At 68.3% G+C, this 21,251-nt stretch overlaps 2 protein-coding genes across 17 annotated transcripts in view; one reads left to right on the forward strand and one right to left on the reverse strand.

Moving 5' to 3' along the window:
- Positions 1–5,294, forward strand: SLC48A1 (solute carrier family 48 member 1). Of its 2 annotated transcripts, XM_070049746.1 has the most exons (4): positions 17–246; positions 2,445–2,513; positions 3,972–4,139; positions 4,435–5,294. In XM_070049746.1, exons 1-4 carry the CDS (start codon positions 111–113, stop codon positions 4,569–4,571), a joined length of 510 nt encoding a protein of 169 aa, XP_069905847.1. In that variant the 5' UTR covers positions 17–110; the 3' UTR covers positions 4,572–5,294. The 2 variants fall into 2 exon arrangements, with proteins under 2 accessions (XP_002712714.2, XP_069905847.1); XM_002712668.5 differs by lacking the exon at positions 2,445–2,513 and having other exon boundaries at positions 1–246.
- Positions 5,262–21,251, reverse strand: part of HDAC7 (histone deacetylase 7) — a 23,524-nt gene continuing 7,534 nt past the window's right edge. For 4 of the 15 annotated variants that reach the window (XM_051850413.2, XM_051850418.2, XM_051850420.2 and 1 more), the window contains exons 2-27: positions 17,640–17,689; positions 16,899–17,078; positions 15,707–15,897; positions 15,540–15,612; positions 15,271–15,382; positions 14,881–14,996; positions 14,662–14,787; positions 14,339–14,430; positions 14,130–14,240; positions 13,867–14,047; positions 13,602–13,759; positions 13,331–13,504; positions 12,972–13,191; positions 12,312–12,445; positions 11,428–11,548; positions 11,293–11,342; positions 10,325–10,432; positions 9,794–9,849; positions 9,608–9,695; positions 8,905–9,024; positions 8,693–8,790; positions 7,629–7,747; positions 7,202–7,335; positions 7,039–7,123; positions 6,120–6,255; positions 5,262–6,037 (exon numbers count right to left, since the gene is read on the reverse strand). In XM_051850413.2, the coding sequence (XP_051706373.1) occupies positions 5,968–6,037; positions 6,120–6,255; positions 7,039–7,123; positions 7,202–7,335; positions 7,629–7,747; positions 8,693–8,790; positions 8,905–9,024; positions 9,608–9,695; positions 9,794–9,849; positions 10,325–10,432; positions 11,293–11,342; positions 11,428–11,548; positions 12,312–12,445; positions 12,972–13,191; positions 13,331–13,504; positions 13,602–13,759; positions 13,867–14,047; positions 14,130–14,240; positions 14,339–14,430; positions 14,662–14,787; positions 14,881–14,996; positions 15,271–15,382; positions 15,540–15,612; positions 15,707–15,897; positions 16,899–17,078; positions 17,640–17,689 (3,103 nt within the window). In that variant the 3' untranslated portion in view covers positions 5,262–5,967. Of the gene's footprint in view, positions 6,090–6,119; positions 6,256–7,038; positions 7,124–7,201; positions 7,336–7,628; positions 7,748–8,692; positions 8,791–8,904; positions 9,025–9,607; positions 9,696–9,793; positions 9,850–10,324; positions 10,433–11,292; positions 11,343–11,427; positions 11,549–12,311; positions 12,446–12,971; positions 13,192–13,330; positions 13,505–13,601; positions 13,760–13,866; positions 14,048–14,129; positions 14,241–14,338; positions 14,431–14,661; positions 14,788–14,880; positions 14,997–15,270; positions 15,383–15,539; positions 15,613–15,706; positions 15,898–16,894; positions 17,174–17,639; positions 17,690–20,345; positions 21,055–21,251 lie in introns of those variants that run through there. The other 11 variants (XM_051850421.2, XM_070049742.1, XM_070049743.1 and 8 more) reach the window with 8 other exon arrangements.

The following is a 21,251-nucleotide window of genomic DNA, read 5'->3' on the forward strand; positions in this document are numbered from 1 at the left end:
GAGGCGGGGCGGGGCTCCGCTGACGGGGCGGGGAGGGGCAGGGCCATCGGGCCCGGCAGGGCCTGCACCTGCGCCCGCAGCGCTCGCCTCCGCACGCCGCGCCGCAGCCCATGGCCCCTACGCGGCTGCAGCTGGGCCTCCGCGCCGCCTACGCCGGCGTCAGCTCGGTAGCCGGCTTCTCCATCTTCCTCGTCTGGACCGTGGTCTACAGACAGCCGGCGACCGCGGCCATGGGCGGGCTCGCAGGTACCCCGGGGCGCTGGGGACACGGGGCGGGCTCCGTCTGCGGTTCCGGGAGCGACGGGAGTGGGAAGGGTTGGGGGCTGCGGCCGAACACGCGCAATGGCAGCGCAGGCCCCGAGGGGCCAGGGTCTGGGCGTCCCCGGTGCCGTCCGGATCAGCTGCGCGCCCAGGGCGCCCTGCCCGCTGGCCTCCCGGGCGCGCCCCTCCGGACCCCTCTGCTTCCGCCGCGCTCACTTCAGCCTGCCCTCAGCGGGGCGCCCCTCCACGCTCAGGCCTGGGCGGCCCCCGCCCCTCCAGCGCCCCTTGCACCTAGTGCGGGGTGCTGGGGAAGGGAGAGGGCTGGGGGACCCTCGGGAGTCGTTCCGCCTGCCTGCCGGCGCAGACACAGCGCCAGCGGAGTCCGGCAGGGAGCCGAAGGGCTTAGGAGCCATCGCCGGCTGCGGCTCCGAGCGAGGCCTGTTGCTGTGCACCTTGGCGCTCGCGGTGGAGCTGCTCTGTGTGGCCTGCAGTGCCTGCGTCCCTACTCGGGAGCCCCTCCAGGTGGGTGTCATCAGTGAGCCGGCCTCACGGGTCCGGGGGCGGAGACGGAGTCAGTGAACAGCTTGCCCAGGGCTGCACGCTTGTGCAGGAGAAGTGTGGTGAGGGGATACTTTGACACCCGCTGACCCGATCCCCCCTCCCCAGAACCTTCAGCCCAAAGGGCCTGCAGTGGAAACCCTCATCTCCTCATGGCCCTCGCAGGTCGCAGCAGGAACTGGTGGGGGGGTCCCCACCTTACAGGAGCCTGTACAGGCCCAGGCCAAGCAATTCCAAGAGAAACACGGGGTGCCCTGGGGCTGCTCACTCCCATGGAGCCTAGCTCCCTTCCCCTCCCCCTCTGCACCCTGTGCACCACCGGGGTCCTATGGGTGCTGGGACCTGTGAGAAGGGGGACAGTTAGGGGCCCACCCGGGGGAGGTTGGGGGGGGGCTGCCGGGCATGTGGGTGCCTCCTGGGCCTGTTTCCTCCGCTGCGTAAGTGGCGTGGGGAGAAGCCACCGAGAGCTTGGGTTCCCTCCAGGGCTGAGGTGTGGTCCCTCCCTGTGCCCGCCCTGCCTGGCCAGGCCCTGCCCTCTCTGGGTGCTGAGGCAGGCCGGCGGGGGAGCGTCCTTGCACAGAGCCTTTGAGGTGGCCCGGGAGAGCCAGACCACGCGGTGGCGGGCAGATGGGGTCTGCAGCCAGCCGGGCTTCCTCTTTGGGGACGAGGAGTCAGCAGGTTCGCCGGCTCGTGAGCGCTGCACGGACAGGCACTTCCCTAGGCAGAAGCTGCTGAGTCACCGGGAGCAGCTCTGGGGCTGTGTCAGGTCCGCCCTGGAGCCCTGCGGGCAGAGCCCTCCTGGCTGGGGACAGGGGGACGTGACTCCTGCCCAGGGTCTCCGTTGCTCTGAGAGCTGTCGGCAGGGAGCCCTGGGCCTCTCCTCCCACCGGAGGAGCTGGGCTGTACCTGACCCAGGCACCGTCCTGCTTCTCTGTGGTTTCCTTTGGGCTCCCCGCTGCACCTAACCCTTCCTCACCTCGGCCGGGCTCCCAGCTGGCTGGCCAAGGGCACAGTGGTCCAGACATCCCTGGGAGCCCTTGGCCAGCCGGCTGGGAGCCCAGAGCTCAGCAGGGCCCCTGAAGTGGGTGAGGGGGAGGCAGCACGAGGGCTGGCATGGACTGGTAGCCAGGGGGTCCTGGGCACCCATCTGCTTCACCCAGGTTGTGCAAACCGGGCTTCCTGGAGTCCCAGGGCATCTTACTCGGTGGGGGGACAGGGATGGGAGTTTGGGGCATGGCCGGTGGGCTGAGCTGGGGAGACCAGTTAGTGGAGGAGGGGGCGTAGGAAGGGGCTGGGCAGGGCTGAGGGTGGAGGGAGGCAAGTGAAGTAGCCCCAGACAGCCACCCTCAGCTCTGTTGGGGGTAAGCATGTTGCTGGGGATGGCATTTGGGGCATGGCCAGTGGGCTGAGCTGGCGTCCTCGGGGGCCCCATCTCAGCATTTCCTAACCCAGAAACTGCTGAGTCACAGAGGAGTACTCTGACCTCATTTGTCTCTGAGGCTGGCTCCCAGAATCTTCTGGGGGAAAGCTCCCCGACTCCAGCCCCTGTGGCAGGAGGAGACAGGGCGGGGAGGAGCTGGTGGGCCTGTCCCAGATGGCCCGGTGGCACTCAGTCTCATCCCCAGGACCTTTGAGAACGAGCCGGGTACCCCCATCTTGGCACCGGGAGAGACTTCTGGGGACGGAGGCCACAGGTGCTCGCAGAAGCCTGGGCTGGTGTTTCCCTCGTGGTCAGCCATGAAAAGATGCCCGAGTGGCCCTCCCTGACCTGCGGGGTGGCAGGACCCACGTGCCAAGCCCCCAGCCCCAAGGCAGGTTGGGAAGCAGCCCTCTTGGTGCAGAGCCCTGGGCCCACCCCCTTGGTGGCATGGGAGCGCCATGCCCAGGTTCTCGTGGGACCATGTCCCTCAAAGGCTGCCTGGTGTCATGCTGAGCTCCATGGTGACTGCTTTCCCCGACTTCTTAAGACCGTGGGCCATTTCAGGCATGTTAAGAGACAGCCAATTTGACCAATGCCCTTACCTTGGCTGCCTGGCCTAAGAGAGCAGGGCAGCAGATGGTGTCGGGCGCCTGTCTCACTGGCCCTCGCCAGAGACCACGCTGGCTGCGTGCATCTCGGAGGCTGCTGGGCCTACAGCCTGTGTGGCCCATGCCCAGGGCCAGCCGGGAGCCTGCAGCTGCCCTGCCCCAGGCCCTTGGCAATGGAGTCCACATTTGTTCCAGCCTTAGGGCTGTGCCACCAGGCACTGCCTGGCACCGAGGACTGAATGGTACCGGCTGAGTGGCAGCAGTGCTGGGGGAGGTGCCCACCCAGGCCCAGAGGGCAGGCCCAGGGGAGGCTGGGGGGTACCCGGCCGCCCTTGGCTGCAAACCGGGAACAGCGCGAGGTCAAGAAGGCCAGGCACCTGCCCGGTGGCCCTGGGAGCCTCCCGCCCTGGAGGAGCCTGCTGTGCAGGTGGGGACCCTGAGACTAGGCGGGGGGCTGGGGGCAGGAAGTCCCCAGGAAGCAGGTGGGGCCACCGCGGCCCCCCACACTTTCCCTCTCAGGACCCCTTTGCGGGCTGGACAAGTCGGGAAACTCAGCAGATTCCGCTCGCTTGGCGTTCGTCAGCACCCACCGAACGAGAGGACAGCAGGACGCTGACAAGCTGGAGGGTGGCGGTGCAGAGTGCCGGTGTAGGGACGTCTTAGGGAAGTCCACACTGTCCAGAACAGGAGACGGTGGGGGCTGGTGTCTGCGTGGACCCCGTTAGGAAGTGATGAGTGCCTGTGGCCCTGTGTGCACACTGCAACCAGTGACCAAGGCGTGCCCTCTCAGCGGCCTCTCCCAGATATGCCCGGCCCGGTGGACCTGGAGGGCTGGGGGCTGGGTGGTCTCCCAGTGTCCTACAGGTGTGCTGGCACTGTGGGTGCTGGGCGCTCTGACCGTGTCTCAGGTATATGTGCACTGTGGGCCCTGGTGGCCTGACCGTTTCTCTGGTGTGCTGGCGCTGTGGGTGCCGGGTGGTCTGCGTCTCAGGTATACATGCATGGTGGACCCTAGGTGGTCTCTCAGGGGTGCTGGCACTGTGGGCCCTGGGTGGTCTGATGCACCTGTCCCGCAGGGGTGCTGGCACTGTGGGCCCTGTGTGGCTGACGCGCCTGTCCCGCAGGGGTGCTGGCGCTCTGGGTGCTGGTGACGCATATCATGTACAAGCAGGACTACTGGAGGACCTGGCTCAAGGGGCTTCGTGGCTTCTTCTTCGTGGGTGTCCTCTTCGCCACCGTCTCCGTGGCCGCCTTCTGCACCTTCCTCGCGCTGGCCATCACCCAACACCAGAGTGAGGGCCGTCCCCGGGGCCGGGGGGAGCAGGGCAGGTGGAGGTGACCCTGGGGCTCTGGGGCCTCTTTGCACCCCATGCTGGGTTCCCTGGGTTGCTGCCGAGAGCAGTGGTCAGGGAGGTAAGAAGCGTGCAGCTGGGAGCCGCGCCCCCTGGTGGCAGCGGCAGAAAGTAGCCTGGCAGAGGTCAGAGACGGCATGGCCCCCTGCCCAGCGCTGCGCGCCCCCTGCACCCCTGCAGGCTCAGCCGCCTCCGCCACACCCCGGCGTGGCTCTGACGGGTGCTCCCCCCGCAGGCCTCACTGACCCCGGCGGCTACTACCTGTCGTGTGTGTGGAGCTGCATCTCCTTCAAGTGGGCCTTCCTGCTGGGCCTGTATGCCCACCGCTACCGGGCAGACTTCGCCGACATCAGCATCCTCAGCGACTTCTGACCTGGATGGGGCCGGGGGGCACCCAGGACTCTGGCAGGAAACAGGTCTCAGGACGAGGGGCGTGGGGGCGGGGTCCTGCCTCGGGGCCACCGGTGACACTGGTGAGGAAGCATCCTTGGTGACAGGTGGGGTGGGGATCCTGTGGCCTGCTGCCCCGGCCGCCGCCCAGGGGCTGTCAGCAGCCCCCTCCCGTTGTAAGGGTCGCCGAGGGCCAGAGTGCCACTCGCCTCACACGTGTGCTCGCACCCGCCTGCCCGGGGGGCACGGGGGGCCGTGCTGCTGCCCCACACCTGCCCCCACACCATGCCCCTCACTGCCCCCCACTACGGGCCTGCCCCGCCCCAGCTCTGCCTTATCTGTGGTCACTGCGTCGGCCCTTTGGATTGACCCTGGTTTCTCGCGGGGTGGAGACCTTCGGGAAGGGGCTGTCACGGGGGTCCCGCCAGCCCCGCCCGGCGGCCCTGGGTGCCGCTGTCCACCTCGAGGCCCTGCCCAGCTGCCGCAGGCTCAGGAGCAGGCCTGGAAAGGCCGGGCAGGCCCAGAGCCGCGAAGGCAGGGCTCCCTCCCTCGGTGCGCCTCCTGTCCTCGCGGGCGGGGCAGCAGGGCCAGGTAGGTGGAGAACGGGCTCCTCCCGCAGAGCTGAGCCCAGCCCCGCACGCGGCTCGGAACTGCACGGTCCTCTCACAGGCGTTTTTAAAGCAAATAAAACATTTATTGTTCAGATTTTTTTTCCATTTTTCCTTTTTTTTTACAAAAACATGCACAGGGTATAGTGGGGGAGACACCACACACAGACTCACTGTCTTACGCTCGGCGCCTGTGCACGCACATACACACACACACACACACTCACACTCACACTCCTTCCTTCCTGGACCCAGGCCTAGACCCCGAAAGCCTTGAAGATGGCAGGGAGGCCCCCTCGCCCTCAGCCGAGCCAGCCCCGTGGGGCAGGAGCGGCAGCTGGCAGGGGAGGCCCCGGATCACAGGGTCCCTGGGCTGCGCTGTGCTCCTGTGGGAGATGAAGGTTTGGCACCATTGGGTCAGGAAGCAGAGCTCCCAGGGCACCTGTGGGCTCCACGGCGCGGAGATGGGAGGGCTCTCCCCCAGGGACGGGGCCCTCAGGCTACAGAGCCTACAGGGGCTCCCGGCCGAGGCCAAGTTCACATTTGTGCGTGGGGCGTGGGGCTGTGTGCAGTCTGGGGCCTGCAGGGTGAGAACAGTGGTTATGGGTGGGCCCCAGCCCGTCCTCCGTCCCATCCTGAGGCGTGCTGGGGTCTGCTCTGCCCCCTCCTGGCCCAGGCCCTGCAGGGACCTGGGAGCAGAGGCTGGGAGAGGTCCCGGTCCCAAGGGCAGGGCAGGGCAGGGCAGGGCAGGCAGCAGAGCCGTTGGCGCCTCAGAGGTTCATGGGTTCTTCCTCTTCCGTCAGCTGCTCAGTAGGCCTGTGCAGGGGAGGGGAGGCGAGGCTGCAAGCCAGGGGCTACCACGCAGGGCTCGGGTCCTCAGGCTGGGAAGATCCTGGGGACGCAGGGCCAGGGTCTGTGTTACCTGTCTTCGGCCAGGATGCCCACAGAGAGGGATGCCAGTGCTGTCACAGCCTCCACTTCTGCGTCGGTCCCCGGGCCCCTGGGCACCCAGGAGCCAGGGCAGGCGGCCAGGCGCTGCATGCAGCCCCAGTACTTGCCTGGGATAGGAAGCGTATCAGGGGCTGGGGAGCAGGGGCCTGGGCCGGAGGAGTGGCAAGCATGTCCTCGGCTTGGGGTCAGCACTCCACCAGCCTCTATCCCCACCCCTACCCCCGCCCTGACCAGGGTGGCTGTGTTGGTGCCTCAGGGCCTTGCCTCTCCCTCACCACTTGGGCTGAAAGGCCACTGCTGGCCCCACAGAGGCAGGGCTCCTGAGTGCACAGGGTCTGCCTCCTGCAGCCTGGAGGGCCAGCCTCACCCCAGCCACTCTGCGTCCCCTGGGACCAGGGGACACTCATCTTGCCCACCACCGTGGACATCAACAGGAACAGTGCAAGGCCGGGCCAGCAGAGGGTCCAGTAAGAGTCATCAGCTGCTGAACCCGGATGGGGTACCCACTCCATTTCTGCACTCCTAGCACAGACCCTGGGTCTCTGCATCCGCTGCTCAGGACCTGGAGGTGCTGAGCTGAATTTGAATTTTAAGGCGCTTTCCAAACGGAGAGGTCACTCAACGACAGGCGGAGGCCTGGACCCTCGCAGCCAGGGCTGAGCGGTGGGAGCTGGGCCTTGTAGCCAACAGGCCTGAGTGTAGCTATAGGCTGGCCCTGGCCCAGGACTGGTGAGAGCTGGGACAGCTTGCTCTCTGCCCCACAGAGGCCACCGTAGGCTCCATCTGGAGGGCTCGGAGGACACCCACGTGTGAGGGCCCTTGCAGAGTGACTCTGGGGCATAGCAGGCTCCCCCGGGTGTGGGCTCAGCAGGTGCCCTGGCCCCACTCACTGTGCACACGGATCACAGCCTCCAGGGAGCGGATGGCGTTGAGGTTGGGCTTCTGCGTCCAGCCCTCTTCTGCAAGCGGGTCCACCTGCATAGAGCAGCCCTTTAGCCGCCCTGCCCACCCCGTCCCTTCTGGGGACCTGGAGCGTGGATGGGGGCCGCCCACCTTGTTGCCCAGCAGGGCGGCCACGCAGGCCTCCGAGGCGTCACAGATGGCTGTGAGGTCATGGCCACCCTCCAGGGCCAGCACCACGGCGCCTCCTGCCAGGCTCATCAGCTGCTGCGTCATGCACCCGAAACCTGGGGAGGGAGAGGCAGGCAGGCAGGGTGGCGGGTGTGGCCGTTCTCTGCCTGTGCGGGCACCTGCAGACTCCCAGAGCTCCACCCAAGGCTCAGGGCACTGGGGGGCCGGAGCGAGGCCACACCATGTCCTCCCTGCTCTCCGGGGGCGGCCTCTGTTCTGAGAACCACCTCCCCTCTTCCCCTGGACCCCACACCCTGGGGCCGGAGCAGGAGCCACGGCAGGGCCAGCAGCACGCTCCAGCCCGCAAGCCCACCTGCTCCCAGCACCTAACCTTGGCCGGGCCCCTTACATTTGGCAGAGACTCGGTAGCCACCCAGGGGGGCAGGGTGGCCCTCGGCCGCATCAAACCCTGCCGACACCAGCACCAGGTCTGGAGAGAACTCCCGGGCGACGGGCATCACGACCGTCCTGTGAAGGTGAGGGGGGGGCCGGTGCACAGGGCTGCAGGCGTCCTGCTCCCAGCACCCCTGCTCCTCGCAGCTTCGGCGTGCCCTGTGCCCCCACTCAGCACCCACATCCCTGGCACACCCAGGGACTCGGCCACCCAGGGCAGTTAATGAGCAAGGGGGCAGAGAGGAGCCAAGCAGAGGGAGCCAGAGGAAACAGGAGGGCATATGCAGGGTGTGTGCCCAGTGTGCTCATGTGCAGGGGTGTGTGTGCGTGGTGTGGTGTGTTCCTGTGCAGGCGTGTGCATGCAGTGTGTTCATGTGCATGGTGTGTCCATGAGGGCATGTGCATGGCATGTGTGTATGGTGTATGCATGACATGGTCGTGTGTGGTGTGCTTGTGGTGTACGTGGTTTGCGTGTGCATGGCGTGTGTGTATGTGGTGTGTGCACAGCTGGGGAGGCCTGGGCAGGGCACTGGGTAGGGCAGCCTCACGCCAGCCGAGCTGGGCCCCTGGCACTGGGCCTCAGGGACTTCAAATGCTCTGAACCCTCGCTGGTAGTGACCTGAGAGCTGGCTGGTGCCCAGTCCCTTGGAGGTTCTGGTCAGCCTGTGCCCACAGGCTCCCCTGTGCCCACCAGCCCCAGCCCAAACCCGGGGCTCCTGCAGAGGACGCCCAGGGGAGTGTCTGGAGACGCGCTCCCCGGTCCTCCTCCCCAATGGCCTTTGCTGAGTCAGCCCAGGACCTGGCTGCCCCGTCCAGGCGGCAGTCGCTCACCACGCCCTGCCCACGGCCACGTGCACCCACACAGGCTCAGCGAAGTGACCTCGCAACGTGCCCCGGACCTCACTCTTGTCTCCCTGCAGGGCTGCCTGTGTCTGTGACGGGGTGGGGGGGCAGGCCGAGTGATGCTCGCTCCCCACCCGCCAGTCCACTGGGGAAAGCGGAGGCCCCGAGAGCGCTCACCTGAAGGCAGCCAGGTACTCGGGGTCCCCCATAGGGGGGTCCAGGCCTCCAGCCCAGGCCACGTTCACGTTGAAGCCCTCTCCGCTGCCAGCGCCCACCTGGAACACAGGACCCGGGTGAGGGAGGAAGGACTGCGACGCTCTGCACGCCGGGAGGGACGCGGCGGCGGCGGCGGCGGCGGCGGCGTGGCAGGGCCGGCCCTCGTGCGGTACCTCGTCCACGGCCCCGCTGCCCGGGAAGAAGTTGCCGCCGTCGTGGCGGTGCAGAGAGATGTAGAGCACGCTGGGGTCCTGGTAGAAGGTCTGCTGCGTGCCATTGCCGTGGTGCACGTCCTGCGCGGGAGGCCAGGGGTGAGGCAGCTGGCGGCAGCCGGCCGCCAGGCCCCTCTCTCCACACGCAGCCCCCCGCCCCCGTGCGCATGCAGGGGCAGAGAAACATCTCTGCAGTGTGAGCAGGCAGCCATGGACGCGCGCTGGGAGAGAACTGTCTGGATCTCGAGGTGTGCGCCGCAGTAAACACGTCTCACGTCTCCGCTCCGCTCCGCGCACGGCTGCGGGCCCCCCAGCCCGTCCGAGTGACGCACATTCTGTGCCCGCCCCCTCTGTGCAGACGATGGAGCAGTGACCACACGCAGCCCTGGGCGGGGCCAGGCCACCAGGAGAGCACGTGTGGGGTGGACGTGGCAGGAGCGGCACCCAGTCCCGCACGAGGTGCTGAGGTGGCCCCGCGAGCAGGCACCAGGGCAGCCGCGGTCCAGGGTCTCTCGGCCCCCGACGCAGAGATCCAAGTATCATCGTCGCCCAGACTTCCCACACGGGGAAACCGAGGCCTGGGGCCCTGGTGCAGAACAAGACAGCAGGCCACACCCCCAAGCCAGGCGTGGGCTCCTCCCTCTGGGCTGGGAGCCCCACTCACCCAGTCCACGATGAGGACCTTGCTCGCCTTGCCCTGCTGCTGCAGCTGCCGGCACGCGATGGCCACGGAATTGAAGAAGCAGAAGCCCCTGGTGGGGGGTGGGAGAGAGGTCTCATCGCCTATTCCCTCCCAGGACCCCCCTCTGGAAGCTCTCACCCCCCCCCCGCCTCCACCCTCAGGCCTCACATGGCCGTGGAGTGGTCCGCATGGTGTCCTGGGGGCCGCACCACAGCAAAACCATTCTGGAAAAAGAGGGAGCCTCGTGTGGGGACACCAGCTCCTCCTGGCACCACGGAGACCCTGCCTGCGTGTCCTGGCTGTCACCGCTCTGCAGCTGGCACCCGCCGGGACCTCCAGGACGCCGCTGTGGTTGTGGTGGGACTCCAGCCACACTGTCCCTGGCTCACCAGGGAGAGTGAGCACAAAGGCCCCTGGCCCCTGGGCGTGGCCTCGGGATGAGCTCCCATGGGGCGAGCAGCCCAGAGCAGTTCTGCGCTGGGCAGAAGCAGGCACGTGGCAGGCAGTGCCATGGCATCCTGGGCGATAGGACCCTGATCCCCTGGATGCCGAGGGGGCCAGGGTCATAGCTCCAGGGTGCCTGGAGAGCCCAGACCTCACCCTGGCCCTGAGCCCGCTGTGTCCCTGGCACCCCAGAGGCAGCATCCAGGATGGTGAGGGCTGGGGCCTGGGTCTCCTCCTGTACCCCAAGCCACCTACCTTCAGCTCCCGGGAAGCCACCTTGAAGGCCAGGTCAGTGACGCTGCCCGCGGCCCAGCGGGCCGCATTAGAGGAGTGCAGCTCATTCCAGATGGTGTCAGTGTCCACCTGCGGGGCCAGAGCCGGGGCCCGCATCATGCTGGGCTTCCTTCGGGGGCCAGGGTCCGGGACCCCAGGGGCAGGGAGCCGGGCAGACAGTGCTGCCTCCCCAGGGCCCCACCGCCCAAAGGCATGGCCTCCTGTGCCCCCAGCCCCAGCAGGGCCCCTTCCCAGCTGTCCGCCCAGCGTCAGTGGCAGCATCACACCAGCCTCCCCGAGGAGGGGAGAGGGGCGTGGCGTTACCTGGGCGGGACTTGGGGTTTGGGCCGGGCGGGGGGGTTTTAGGCCCCAGCTGACTCTGCTCAGGCCCTGCCGACGGTCGGAGCCGGAGGGGCCATCTGCACCACTGTCTTCCACTCGGGGCCCCTAGCCCAGGCCAGGAGGCCCCCAAACCCAGTCCCTGGGCCTCAAGGCTAGGGAGGGGCCGGGGGCATGGTGGGGAGATGGGGAGGGCGAGGCCGACCGAGAGAGGCCAGGAAGGCAGAGACAGTCGCAAGAGGCTGGAGGAAGAGAGACAGAGGGAGAGGGGGAGGGAGACAGAAGCACAACAGTTGGGAACCAGAAAGTGCGGGCAGGGGTGGGGGGTGAGCAGGACGCTCGGTGGCACCCGCTCCAGAGGGCTCCACCTCACAGGCCAGGCCGGGGCACCCCGGGGGCGAGGGGGAGGGGGCAAAGCCACCAGGGCCGAGACCTGGGGCGAGGGGGGCGTCTGCAGCACCCTCTGGGCACACCGCGGCCACGCCGGGCAGCCCACCGACCTGGGATCTTGTCTGGGCTCCTGGAGCCCCGTGAGGGGCACCTCCCAAACCCCTTTCTCGGGCGGGAAGGGAGCCGGGGCGGGTCAGAGGACACACGCTGGGCACACTTACCCCGACCCCGCCGCATGGCAGCATCACGAACATGCGCTGCTCCAGGAGCTCTGGGGGAGGGGCACTGTGGTGAGGAGGGGGCAGCGAGGGGGTCGGCGGGCAGGGGTGGCCGGGCGGGGGCGGCCAGGGCCCTACCTGCCAGCTTCCCGTTGTCCAGCTTCAGACGGCTCAGCGGGTTGGTGCCGTACAGCAGCACGTGCCGCTCCGAGTGCACCGACTGCAGCTCCTCCAGGGAGGCCTTGCGGCCCCGCAGACACTGCGGAAGGGCAGGCGCTGAGCCGGCTCCCCGCACCCCTGCCGCCAGTCCCAGGCCCACCCGCCTCACCTCAGACACTGCGGAAGGGCAGGCGCTAAGCCCGCTCCCCCCACGCCCGCCGCCCTCCCCAGGCCCACCCGCCTCACCTCAGACACTGTGGAAGGGCAGGCGCTGAGCCCGCTCCCCCCACACCCGCCGCCCTCCCCAGGCCCACCCGCCTCACCTCAGACACTGCGGAAGGGCAGGCGCTGAGCCGGCTCCCCGCACCCCTGTCACCGGCCCCAGGCCCACCCGCCTCACCTCAGACACTGCGGAAGGGCAGGCGCTGAGCCCTGCTCCCCCACCCCTGCCGCCGGCCCCAGGCCCACCCGCCTCACCTCAGACACTGCGGAAGGGCAGGCGCTGAGCCGGCTCCCCGCACCCCTGTCACCGGCCCCAGGCCCACCCACCTCACCTCAGACACTGCGGAAGGGCAGGCGCTGAGCCCTGCTCCCCCACCCCTGCCGCCGGCCCCAGGCCCACCCGCCTCACCTCAGACACTGTGGAAGGGCAGGTGCTGAGCCTGCTCCCCCCACCCCTGCCGCCGGCCCCAGGCCCACCCGCCTCACCTCAGACACTGCGGAAGGGCAGGCGCTGAGCCCCGCTCCCCCCACCCCTGCCGCCGGCCCCAGGCCCACCCGCCTCACCTCAGACACTGCGGAAGGGCAGGCGCAGAGCCCCGCTCCCCCACCCCTGCTGCCAGCCCCAGGCCCACCCGCCTCACCTCACACTGGCTCCGCAGCCCTCGCTCCTGCAGCCGGGACCAGATGCTCTGGATGCGGCCGGCGTGCTCGGGGTGCCGGCTGCTGTCCCCACAGGGACACTGGTGCTTCAGCATCACGGAGTCGTAGACCAGCCCTGCCGGGAGCACCCGCTGCAGCTGGCACGGCCGCAGCCCTGCCTGCCCAGCGCCCGGGGCGCAGGAGCCCCTAGGACGTCCCACACCTGGGGCTCAGAGCCACAGGACTTCTGGCCCAGGTCAGCTGGAGAGGAGGGCCCTGTGAGCACAGCCCAGAGGGGCCGGGGAACCCCCAAAACCCCGGCCACAGCCAAGGAGGCCACCGCAGGGTCTCCATCTGAGACCGGTGCCAGCAAGAAGCGTGTGCAGTGCGGGGCCAACAGGGCCTCCCAAGCACCTCCTCCACAGTTCTGGCACGTGGACGTGGGCCCAAGTGTGGCAGAATTCAGGAGGCAGCTGTTTGTGCCATCTTTTGCCTTCCTGCGTTTTTCAAAATCCCTGGCACACTGCGGCCCGGCAGCGCCACGCTTTCCCACTGGGCTGCTCACGCTGGCCCGAGGCGCCACCCCCGCCCTCTGGTCCCCCCTACGAGCCAGCAAAGTCCCGCTGCACCCCCAGGAGTGCACCCGAGCCCCTCCCTCTCACCTGTGGTGAAGGGCACGGTCCGGGCAGGGGGCTCTGAGCTAGACAGCAGGCGGGCCTGGCTGGCGGGCTCCGGGGTTGGCAGCGAGGCAGGCGCCGCTGGTGAGGACTGAGCTCTGGACAACGGCCGGTGCCCGCCCTGGGCCCGAGGAAGCAGCACACAGTCCCCCGTGCCTCCCCGGGGCGGTGGTCCAGGCAGGTGCTTCTGTTCCCAGAGCAGCACCTGAGGGAAGGGGACTCAGCACCTGTGGCACCTGCTACTGTAGGATGTGGCCTGCGGGGCTGGCAGACGGCCCTGTGTGGGGGCGCTGTGCACACTGGTGCCCTCCCCCCCATTCCAAGCTGGTCAGACATGACCCTACCTGCGGGGGGCGTGCAGGTGCGACAGGGCCTCTGGCCTCCGGCTGCCCGTGGCTCGGCTCCCTGTGTTCAAGGCCATTATCCACGCCCTGCCGCACCCCACCGCTGTCTGGCCCGGGGCCCTCAGCGGAGGGCATCTGCCGGAGCCGGGGCTTCTCGCTGGGCTTGGCCGGCCTCTGGGAGGGAAGAATGGGGTGAGCAGCTGGTGTGGGGAGGCCCTCTTCTGCCCCCAGACCAGGTAGGCACACCCTCCACATCACCTGCTGCGCTCACCTCGGCCAGCGGCAGGTGAGGCCTGAGCTGCTCCAGGTGTGGCTGCAGGGGCTCTGAGCGGGTCCAGCTCAGTGGCCAGTGGAGGCCTGACCCGGAGAGCCGCTCGGGGGTCAGCAAGGACTGAGCAAACTGGAAGGGCAGGGGCCCGAGGCCGGGCACTGGAAAGAACAGGGTGGGGCATAAGGGGCAAGCGTGGGGCAGGGAGGAAGCCGGGATAATGGGGTGCGGGAAGCAGGGCCCTCCCCAGGGTGGGCAGGGGACTCACCTGTCAGCAGGGGGCCACGAGACGCTGAGGGGTCCAGGAGGAGAACCGGCTGCAGGCCAGAGGACAGGGTGCTCCCAGCCTCAGGCTCCAGGCCCTGGGGCAGGTAGAGGGGAACGTGGGGGCTCCCCAGGACAGGCCCCCGAGGGCCCAGAGCCGGATGGGCTCTGCGGTCACTGTCGGCCTGGGGGAGAGCAGAGGTCCTGGGGGAGCTGGCAGACAGCAGGGGGGTCTTGGGGGGTTGAGGTGGGGGGGCCGCCACTCACCCTGGCAGGGGCCGGCAGCCCCAGTGTGATGGCGGGCAGCAGGGACACGGTCGGCAAGGCAAACGGCGCCAGAGAGGCCTCCTGCAGCCGCAGGCGCTGGCCCAGGAGTGCCTGCCACGGGGAGCAGGATAAGAGCCCTGGCACTGCTCCCCAGGGGGACAGCACGGCCCCAGAACTGTCCTCCGGGGAAGGGGCCACGCGGGCCTTACCTCGGAGCCCAGGACAGGGCTGGGGCCGTGCTCGCTGTCGTTGGGGGAGCTACAGCCGGACGCAGGCGTGCTGCTGCTGCTGGGGGAAGAGTCTGGGGGTCAGGGAGAAAGGGCGGCGCGGTCAGAGGCCGGTGTGGGCACGCCGGGGAGCCGTCCGACCCCGGCAGGCAGCCTCTGCAGCCAGGACTTGCCCCACAGAGGGGATGAGGGTGCCCCACTGGCCCACAGCATCTCAGCAGATGTCACTCAGCCCGACGCACACCCCCGCCCATGGGAGTGGCAGGGAGCAAGGACAAGGCCAGCCCCAGCCCGGCGGCCCTCACCTCCCAGGGTCTCGGCCGGCCTCCGCCGCAGGCTGGGGGGGGCGCTCTCCTTCCTGAGCAGGGGGTTCTTCCTGCGCTCCAGGGACTTCTTGGGCTTGTAGCGCAGCTTCAGGTTGGGCTCAGAGACTGCGGGGTGGGTGGGGGCACACAGCTGCTCAGCGCCCCCGGCCCAGCTCCCCGGCCTCTGCCCCCACAGGCCCTGTGGTCTGCCCAGCTCACCTGTCTTGCGCAGGGGGAAGTGCTCGGGGGTGTCACTGGGCAGGCCGGGAACAGGGGGCAGAAAGCGCCCGAGCGGGCAGCGGGCGGCTCCGTCAGTCTCCAAGGGCTCCAGCGTCCTGCGGAGAGCAGCACAGCTGTGTCGGAGGCGGAGGCGCAGCCCCTGGCTCTGCACAGCAAGCTCCGGAGCAGGGCTCCAGCAGGGCTGGGCCGCGCAGCACGGGCAGAGGCCAGCGCGGGCCCCTGGGGATGCTGTCTGTCCCCTGCAGCAGACGCAGAGAAGGGGCTCCACGTGCAGAAGCAAGCTGGGGGCGGGGTAAGGGGCCACCGTGGAGGAGAAGGGGACTGCACGGCCGGGAGCGCCAGGAGCCGAGGCCGGCGGGACGCGGTCACCTGTAGGCGGTGCTGGGGCCGTTGGGGTGGGCCGTCCTCTCCAGCGCCGCCTGCTGCTTCTTCAGGATCACTTCTGCCAACTTCTGCTTCACCACACTGCTGGCCACGGCACCTGCAGGCCCGAGGGCCACGAGAGGGCTGGGCTGGGCGACAGGCGGCCACGCTGCCACTGCCCAGGCCAGAGCCGAGCCCCCGGCCCCCGGCCCCCAGCCCCAGCCCAGGCAGAGCCGGGAGCTCCCGCAGGCCCTCACGGCCGTGTCCGTCCTTACTGCGCCGGCTCTTGTCTTTGTTGAGAAGCTGCCGCAGCTCCTGCTCCTGCCGCAGCCCCTGTGACGCTGGCACCTGCGCATCCACGGAGAGCGGTGGGCGGGGCTGGCAGCTCGGGAGGGACAGGGGAGGGGACGGGAGGGGTGCGGTGGGGGGGCTCCATCTTTACCCTCATGGGCTCTGCCTCGCGCTGCTGCTGCAGGCCCGGGAGGAAGAGGTGGTGGCCCAGGCGCTGCGGGGGCGGCTGCAGGGCCAGCAGTGTAGGCTCCGGCGGGGGCTCCACGGGGGGCCGCTGGCCCACCCGCAGGTCCATGGGCTGCCGCTGAGGACCGGGCGTGTCCGTGCAGGGCGTGGGGCAGCCTGGGGACAGGGAAGGGGGGCCCTCAGGTGGGCCTGCGGGGCCCTCCAGGGCCTGCTCCGCTGGGTCTCCCCGGGGACCCACAAGGCAGGTGCTGTCCCCAAGGGCAGTCGCGAGCCAGAGCCGGCGGTATCTGAATCGAGACCCGAGCTACCCCCCTGCCCTGGGACTGCAGAATGTGCCAGGTAGCCAGGCAGGCCAGCGGGCCCTCTGCTGCAGCGCACTCCCCTGCCCATCTATCCCGGGTCTCGGGAGGAAGGTGACAGCCCCAGCCACCCATAGGGCTGCAGAGCCCTGTTCCCAGCACAGGTCTCCTGGTCCCCTTGCCCAGGGGCTTGCCTGTGGGCACTTCCCACAGCAGCTCAGGGCTGGGCTCAGCTCCTGCCAAGGTACAGAGACTACTCATAAGCACCAGCAGGCCAGGTCCAGGCCAGCCCAGCAGCGACACTGCGGTCAGGGGCAGGCTGGACGCACGACAGCACTAGTGGGCAGCCTTCAGAGAGGCTTTCCTCAGGGTCCCAACACCAGGCGCCCCTAGCTGGGACAGCCAGACCAGCTGGCCAGGGCCAGCAGCGAGGAGTGCAGGCACACAGCTCCGGGCCAGCCCACCTTCCCAGTCTCATTCTGCTAACCCAGATGCAACACCAAGGTCACCCAACAAGGGGTAGAGTGGGCACGGCTCCCAACCTGCCCAGGCCACACCCTGCTCTTGTGTCTTCTCGGGAGAGGAAGAGGGGAACTGCGAGAGCCACAGCAGAGGGCCTGAGCTGGGAGGGGCCCTGCGGGGTCCTGTGGCTGAGCCAGGGTCTCAGAGACCAGCATGCTCCTGCCCAGGAAAGACCCCCATCAGGCTGTGCTGTCCTGGCTTTCTGGGGTGATGCCCAGTGCTGCACAAGAGGCCAGGTGCAGCAGGGACCCCCGACACGCGCGGCCCCAGGCTCAGGCTCCTCTCCCTGGCCACCGCTGCCTTTCCCCTCTCACTCGTCACCTGACCCGCACCTGCCTGTAGGCCTCTGGCCAGCCCCGACGGGGGCAGAGGACACCTGCCTTCCATGCTCTCTGCCGCGTGGGGTCGCCGCACGCCAGGCTGGGATCTTGCACTGAGCAGGCCCCCGGGGGGACATGGACTGCAGTGAAGGCAAGGCGGGCCTTGTCCAGTGGAGACCTAGCCCCCTGGCATGTCCTGGGCCAGCAGGGAGGGAGTAGGGAGAAGAGGGAGCACCACGTCACCAGGAGGAGTCGTTCCTTCCCACAGGGGCTGCCCCTGGAAGACTGCAGCTGTGGACAAACCGCACACCTGCTGCCCAGGGCTGGGGCGGACAGGGTCTGCGTACCATCCCCGGCGTCCTTTTCCTTCCTGCTTCCTGCCCCGCCAGGACAAGAGGACCCTGTCTGCCTTTCTCTGCTGGGCACTGGGCCGCCCCACCCAGCCTCCCAGCTCTGTGGCTTGTTAACAGCTCCCCCACTTCTCCAACCCACAGCTACTCCCACTCTCCTGGCTCCCACATATACCCAGCTCCCTCCTTCCCCTGGCCCCCCCACCCCCCATCCCTGGCTCCCCGATCCCTCCCCAACTCCTCCCTTCCCCCAGCTCCTCTCCTCCCCTGGGCTCCCTCCTTCCTCTGGCTCCCCAACCCCTGCTTCTCTGACTCCTGGCTCCTCCCCTCCCCCAACTTCTTGCCACTGCACCCCTACACCCCTCCTCTTCATCTCCCACCTCGGGCTCCCTCAGACTGCCTCTTACCTGTGCTGGGGGGCACTGGAGTAGCGGGCCCTGGCTCACTTGGCTCCCATCTGCAGAGAGAAGACAGAGTGAGAGGCAGGGACGGGGTGGGGGTGCAAAGCCTGCATCCCTTGTGGGCCCCACCACTTGGAGAGGGCTCCCCTTCCTTCTCCAAATCTCATTGGCTGTGAAGGACCCCTGGGCCCTCCCCGTCCTGATCCACCTGCAGAATCAGGTTCACACATCAGCGGCCCCAGTGTGGTCAGATACCGTCACCCTTGGGGGCCAAGCCAGGCCCCCACAGCCTGCAGGAAAGAGGCAGGGCCTGAGGGAGAGGCCAGGAGGGAGAGGGGCTGGGCAGGGCCTGGTGGTCAGGGCAGAGCTGGTGGGAGCCAGAATGCACAGTACAGGCCGAGGACCCTCCTAGGCTGCCACCCACAATCCTCTCCCCTGCACCAGAGACCACGAGCCCCCCCCCCCGTAACTGAGATGCAACACTTGCTTTGCGAGACCACAAGCCCCTCCCCGCACCCCAAGAGGCAATCTTCCTCTGCGAGAGACCACCCAGCTCCCCCTGCACCCCTGAGACGCAATCTTTCTCTGTGCAGCAGCCCCTCCCAGACCCCTGACCCAGAAGTCACCGCAGGGACACAGCGGTGGCTGCACTGTGGATCTGAGCCACAGAAGCCAGGGAGACCCCTGTGGGCAGTGCTAGACACGGAGACGCTGACCACCCGCAGACACCACTGCTCCTCTTCTACTCTGCCCACCTGAGGCCCACCGACAGCACCCACCTTTACCTCACACCCTTCTGGACATGAGATCGACACAGTCTCTCCTGGCTACCCCCAAGATGTAGTACCAAGGTGTCTTGGGGTCGGTGAGCCCCAAGAACACTGTGCCAGAGGTAGGCAGCCACCCGGATGGGCACCCTCACCGGGGAGAAGCACCCTCACTGGGGACAGGTACCCACCTGGGACAGGGACCCACCTGGGACAGGCACCCTCACTGGGACGGGCACCCTCACCTGGGACAGGGACCCACCTGGGACAGGCACCCTCACCTGGGACAGGCACCCACATGGGTTCCCCCAGAAACTCCTCTTTGTCCTGCAGGGTCTGCTCACCCAGCACAGGTTGCTGGACTGGACTCCTGGGTACGTCCCAAGGGGCCACGCCAGGCGTCAGTCCCCTGCCCAGGCTGGCCAGCAGCACTGACACAGAGAACAGGCCCAGGTTCTCCACGCCTCGCCCCTGGCGGCCACTGGTGCTGGACACTGTGCACTGCATAGAAGGGGTAATGGCTCTGAACTGTGTGGAGCTCCTTGCCAGGCCCCAGAGGGAGGACTGGTGGGGAGGATCTGTGCCGTACCCGTCGGAAAGCTGCAGGCTTCCACAGCCACTCCTGGCAGGGTTACACTCCTGCACCCGCCCTGGCTCCCTGCCTAGGGCCAGCGCGTTCTACGGAGCCTGGGGCAGGTGTCGGTGTGTCCCGTGCAGGTGACAGCACCCGCCGGCCCTGCACCCACTCCCCTCCCCAGCTGGTGAAGGCAGCTGCCCGAGGAGGAAACGGATCGAGGAGCCTTTGCACTCTGCAGGCTGGGGAGCAGTCCCATTTCTGCCATTTTTCTAAACAGCTACAGCATAGCAAGAAGCAGTTTACCTGGCCCCGGGCACCTGGCCCCGCCCGGCCTGCTCCACAACCAGACCCCCCAGAAATTCTGCCCAGGGGTCTGCCCCACCCTTGGCACTTGCGCCACAGTCACAGACGCCACAGATCTGCCAGAGCTCTGGGCTGGACAGGCTCCCCAAGGCTCCCCGTGCAGCCCTCCCCCTGCGCCCGGCATCCCCCTCCCTTCCGAGAGCCTGAACAGAAGCAGACAGAGGGCCTGGGTCCTTCATGGCAAGTCCCAGCCCCAGACCCCTGTCCCAGCCCCTGCACGGGGCCAGCAGGAAACTCAAGAATAAACCAAGAACGTGGGGGGTGGCAGACGAGGCTGGGAGAGGGCAGAGGGCTGGTGAGGGGCTCTTCCTCCAGGTGTCTGGTCACACACTCTGCTGAGGGGGCTTCAGAGGGAAGGTGCGGGCAGGAGCTGGTCACAGCCACCCAGCAGGCTGGCACCAGCCCAGGCAGGCCGGGTCAGGCCAGTGGGGACAAGACCAAGAGGCTGACAGCAAGCACAGGCAGACAGGACCTCCGTGGACAGCCACAGCAGGGGCTGAAGGGACAGGGAAACCAATGAAACTGGCTCTCCCTCCCAAGGAGTTTCAAATACGGCCCGCATCTCGAAGGGAAAGTTAAGAGCTACACAGGTGCAGACATGACAAGAACTCCAAGAGCCCACAGAGCACAAAGCACAGGGCCCTCTCCTGCCTGGGCTCCCGGCTCCAGCCCTTTCAACCGCTCCCCGTGCACCTCCCAGGGGTTCTCTCACCGCTCAGCAGCCTGCACGGCCACGGGGCTGCCCAGAGGAGGGCTGGGGTTGGCAGGACAGAGACCAGCAGGGCAGCGGTGAGGAGTCCCGGGAGCAGCTGAGGAGCACGGCGGGGCCCCCACTCCGCAGCACGCGCCTCCGTGCCTGCTCCCCACTCTACTCCCCTCAGCTGCGCCCGCACTTCTCTCCCCCGCCGCGCCCACCTCTGGGTTCCTCCCTTCTTCCATGTGAACACGTGTGGGCTCACACTTCCCGTGTGCGTTGCTCCAAGCTTCTCACACTTGCCAACTCACCTAACGCTGGTCATCAGCCTCTGAGCCAGCTCCTGTTTTCAAGCCCCCACGCAGGTGAGCGCACTGAGGTCCAGCGACCCTAGCTCGTCCAGGCTCACTGGAGAGGGGCTGAGCTGGGCTCTGTGCACAGCCACAGCCCACCTGTGCCCACCAAACATGGGCCCCACGAGGGCTCCGGCAAACACGGGGAACTCAGCCAGCCCCACGGAGGCCCTGCTGCGGCCGAGGGGCACCTGGGAGATCTGCCCCAAGCACCACTGAACGCAACGGCCCAGGTCACAGTGCCCACGCCGTGCACGGGCACGGGGCGGCCGCTTCAGGAGAGACCACGTCCGCCTGGCTCCGGGCACAAGCGCCCCCCGCCCCAGTCCACCCGCCGTGCACCGCCCGTCTGGCACAGGCAGAGGTCAGTGGTCAGGTGAGCAGCCGGCCATCTAACCAGGGCATCCACAGCGCCCAGAGCACTGAGGCAGAGGGCAGCTGTGCGCCCCAGAGCAGGAGGCCGTGGGCACGCCCCTGTCCCCGCCACCGCTGGGCAGCTATTTTTAGCTCCTGACACCTGGGTATTCTGCAGCCGCAGGACGTCCGGTTTGGAGTCTCTTTCTGGGAATCCCACACGCGGCTGCTGTAAACAGCTCCACGGAGTGGGGGCCGAGCCTGAGCTGCGCCTGCCTTCTGCTGAGATGAATCAAACAGGAAGCAGATGTAACCATGGCAGCGGCAGCTCGTGCTGGGCGGGGGGGGGGGGGGAGAGGCCGTTCCCCGGCTCCCCAGAGCCGTGGGGGGCCGCCCTCATGGAAGGGGACATGGCTGGGGCCTGAGGCCATCGGCTCCCGGGCCTGCACTACCTGCCCAAGGATGCGGAGGGCACAGCTGGTTCTCGGTGGCACCCACAGAGCCCACGTC

This window comes from Oryctolagus cuniculus, chromosome 9 (genome assembly GCF_964237555.1).
Source record: "Oryctolagus cuniculus chromosome 9, mOryCun1.1, whole genome shotgun sequence".
Lineage (NCBI taxonomy): Eukaryota > Metazoa > Chordata > Mammalia > Lagomorpha > Leporidae > Oryctolagus > Oryctolagus cuniculus.

Coding starts and splice junctions, on each gene's coding strand:
- SLC48A1 (XM_070049746.1), top strand. CDS start 111: ATGGCCCCTACGCGGCTGCAGCTGGGCCTCCGCGCCGCCTACGCCGGC. Junction 247..2,444: donor GGCCATGGGCGGGCTCGCAG/GTACCCCGGGGC, acceptor TCTCATCCCCAG/GACCTTTGAGAACGAGCCGG. Junction 4,140..4,434: donor GGCCATCACCCAACACCAGA/GTGAGGGCCGTC, acceptor CTCCCCCCGCAG/GCCTCACTGACCCCGGCGGC.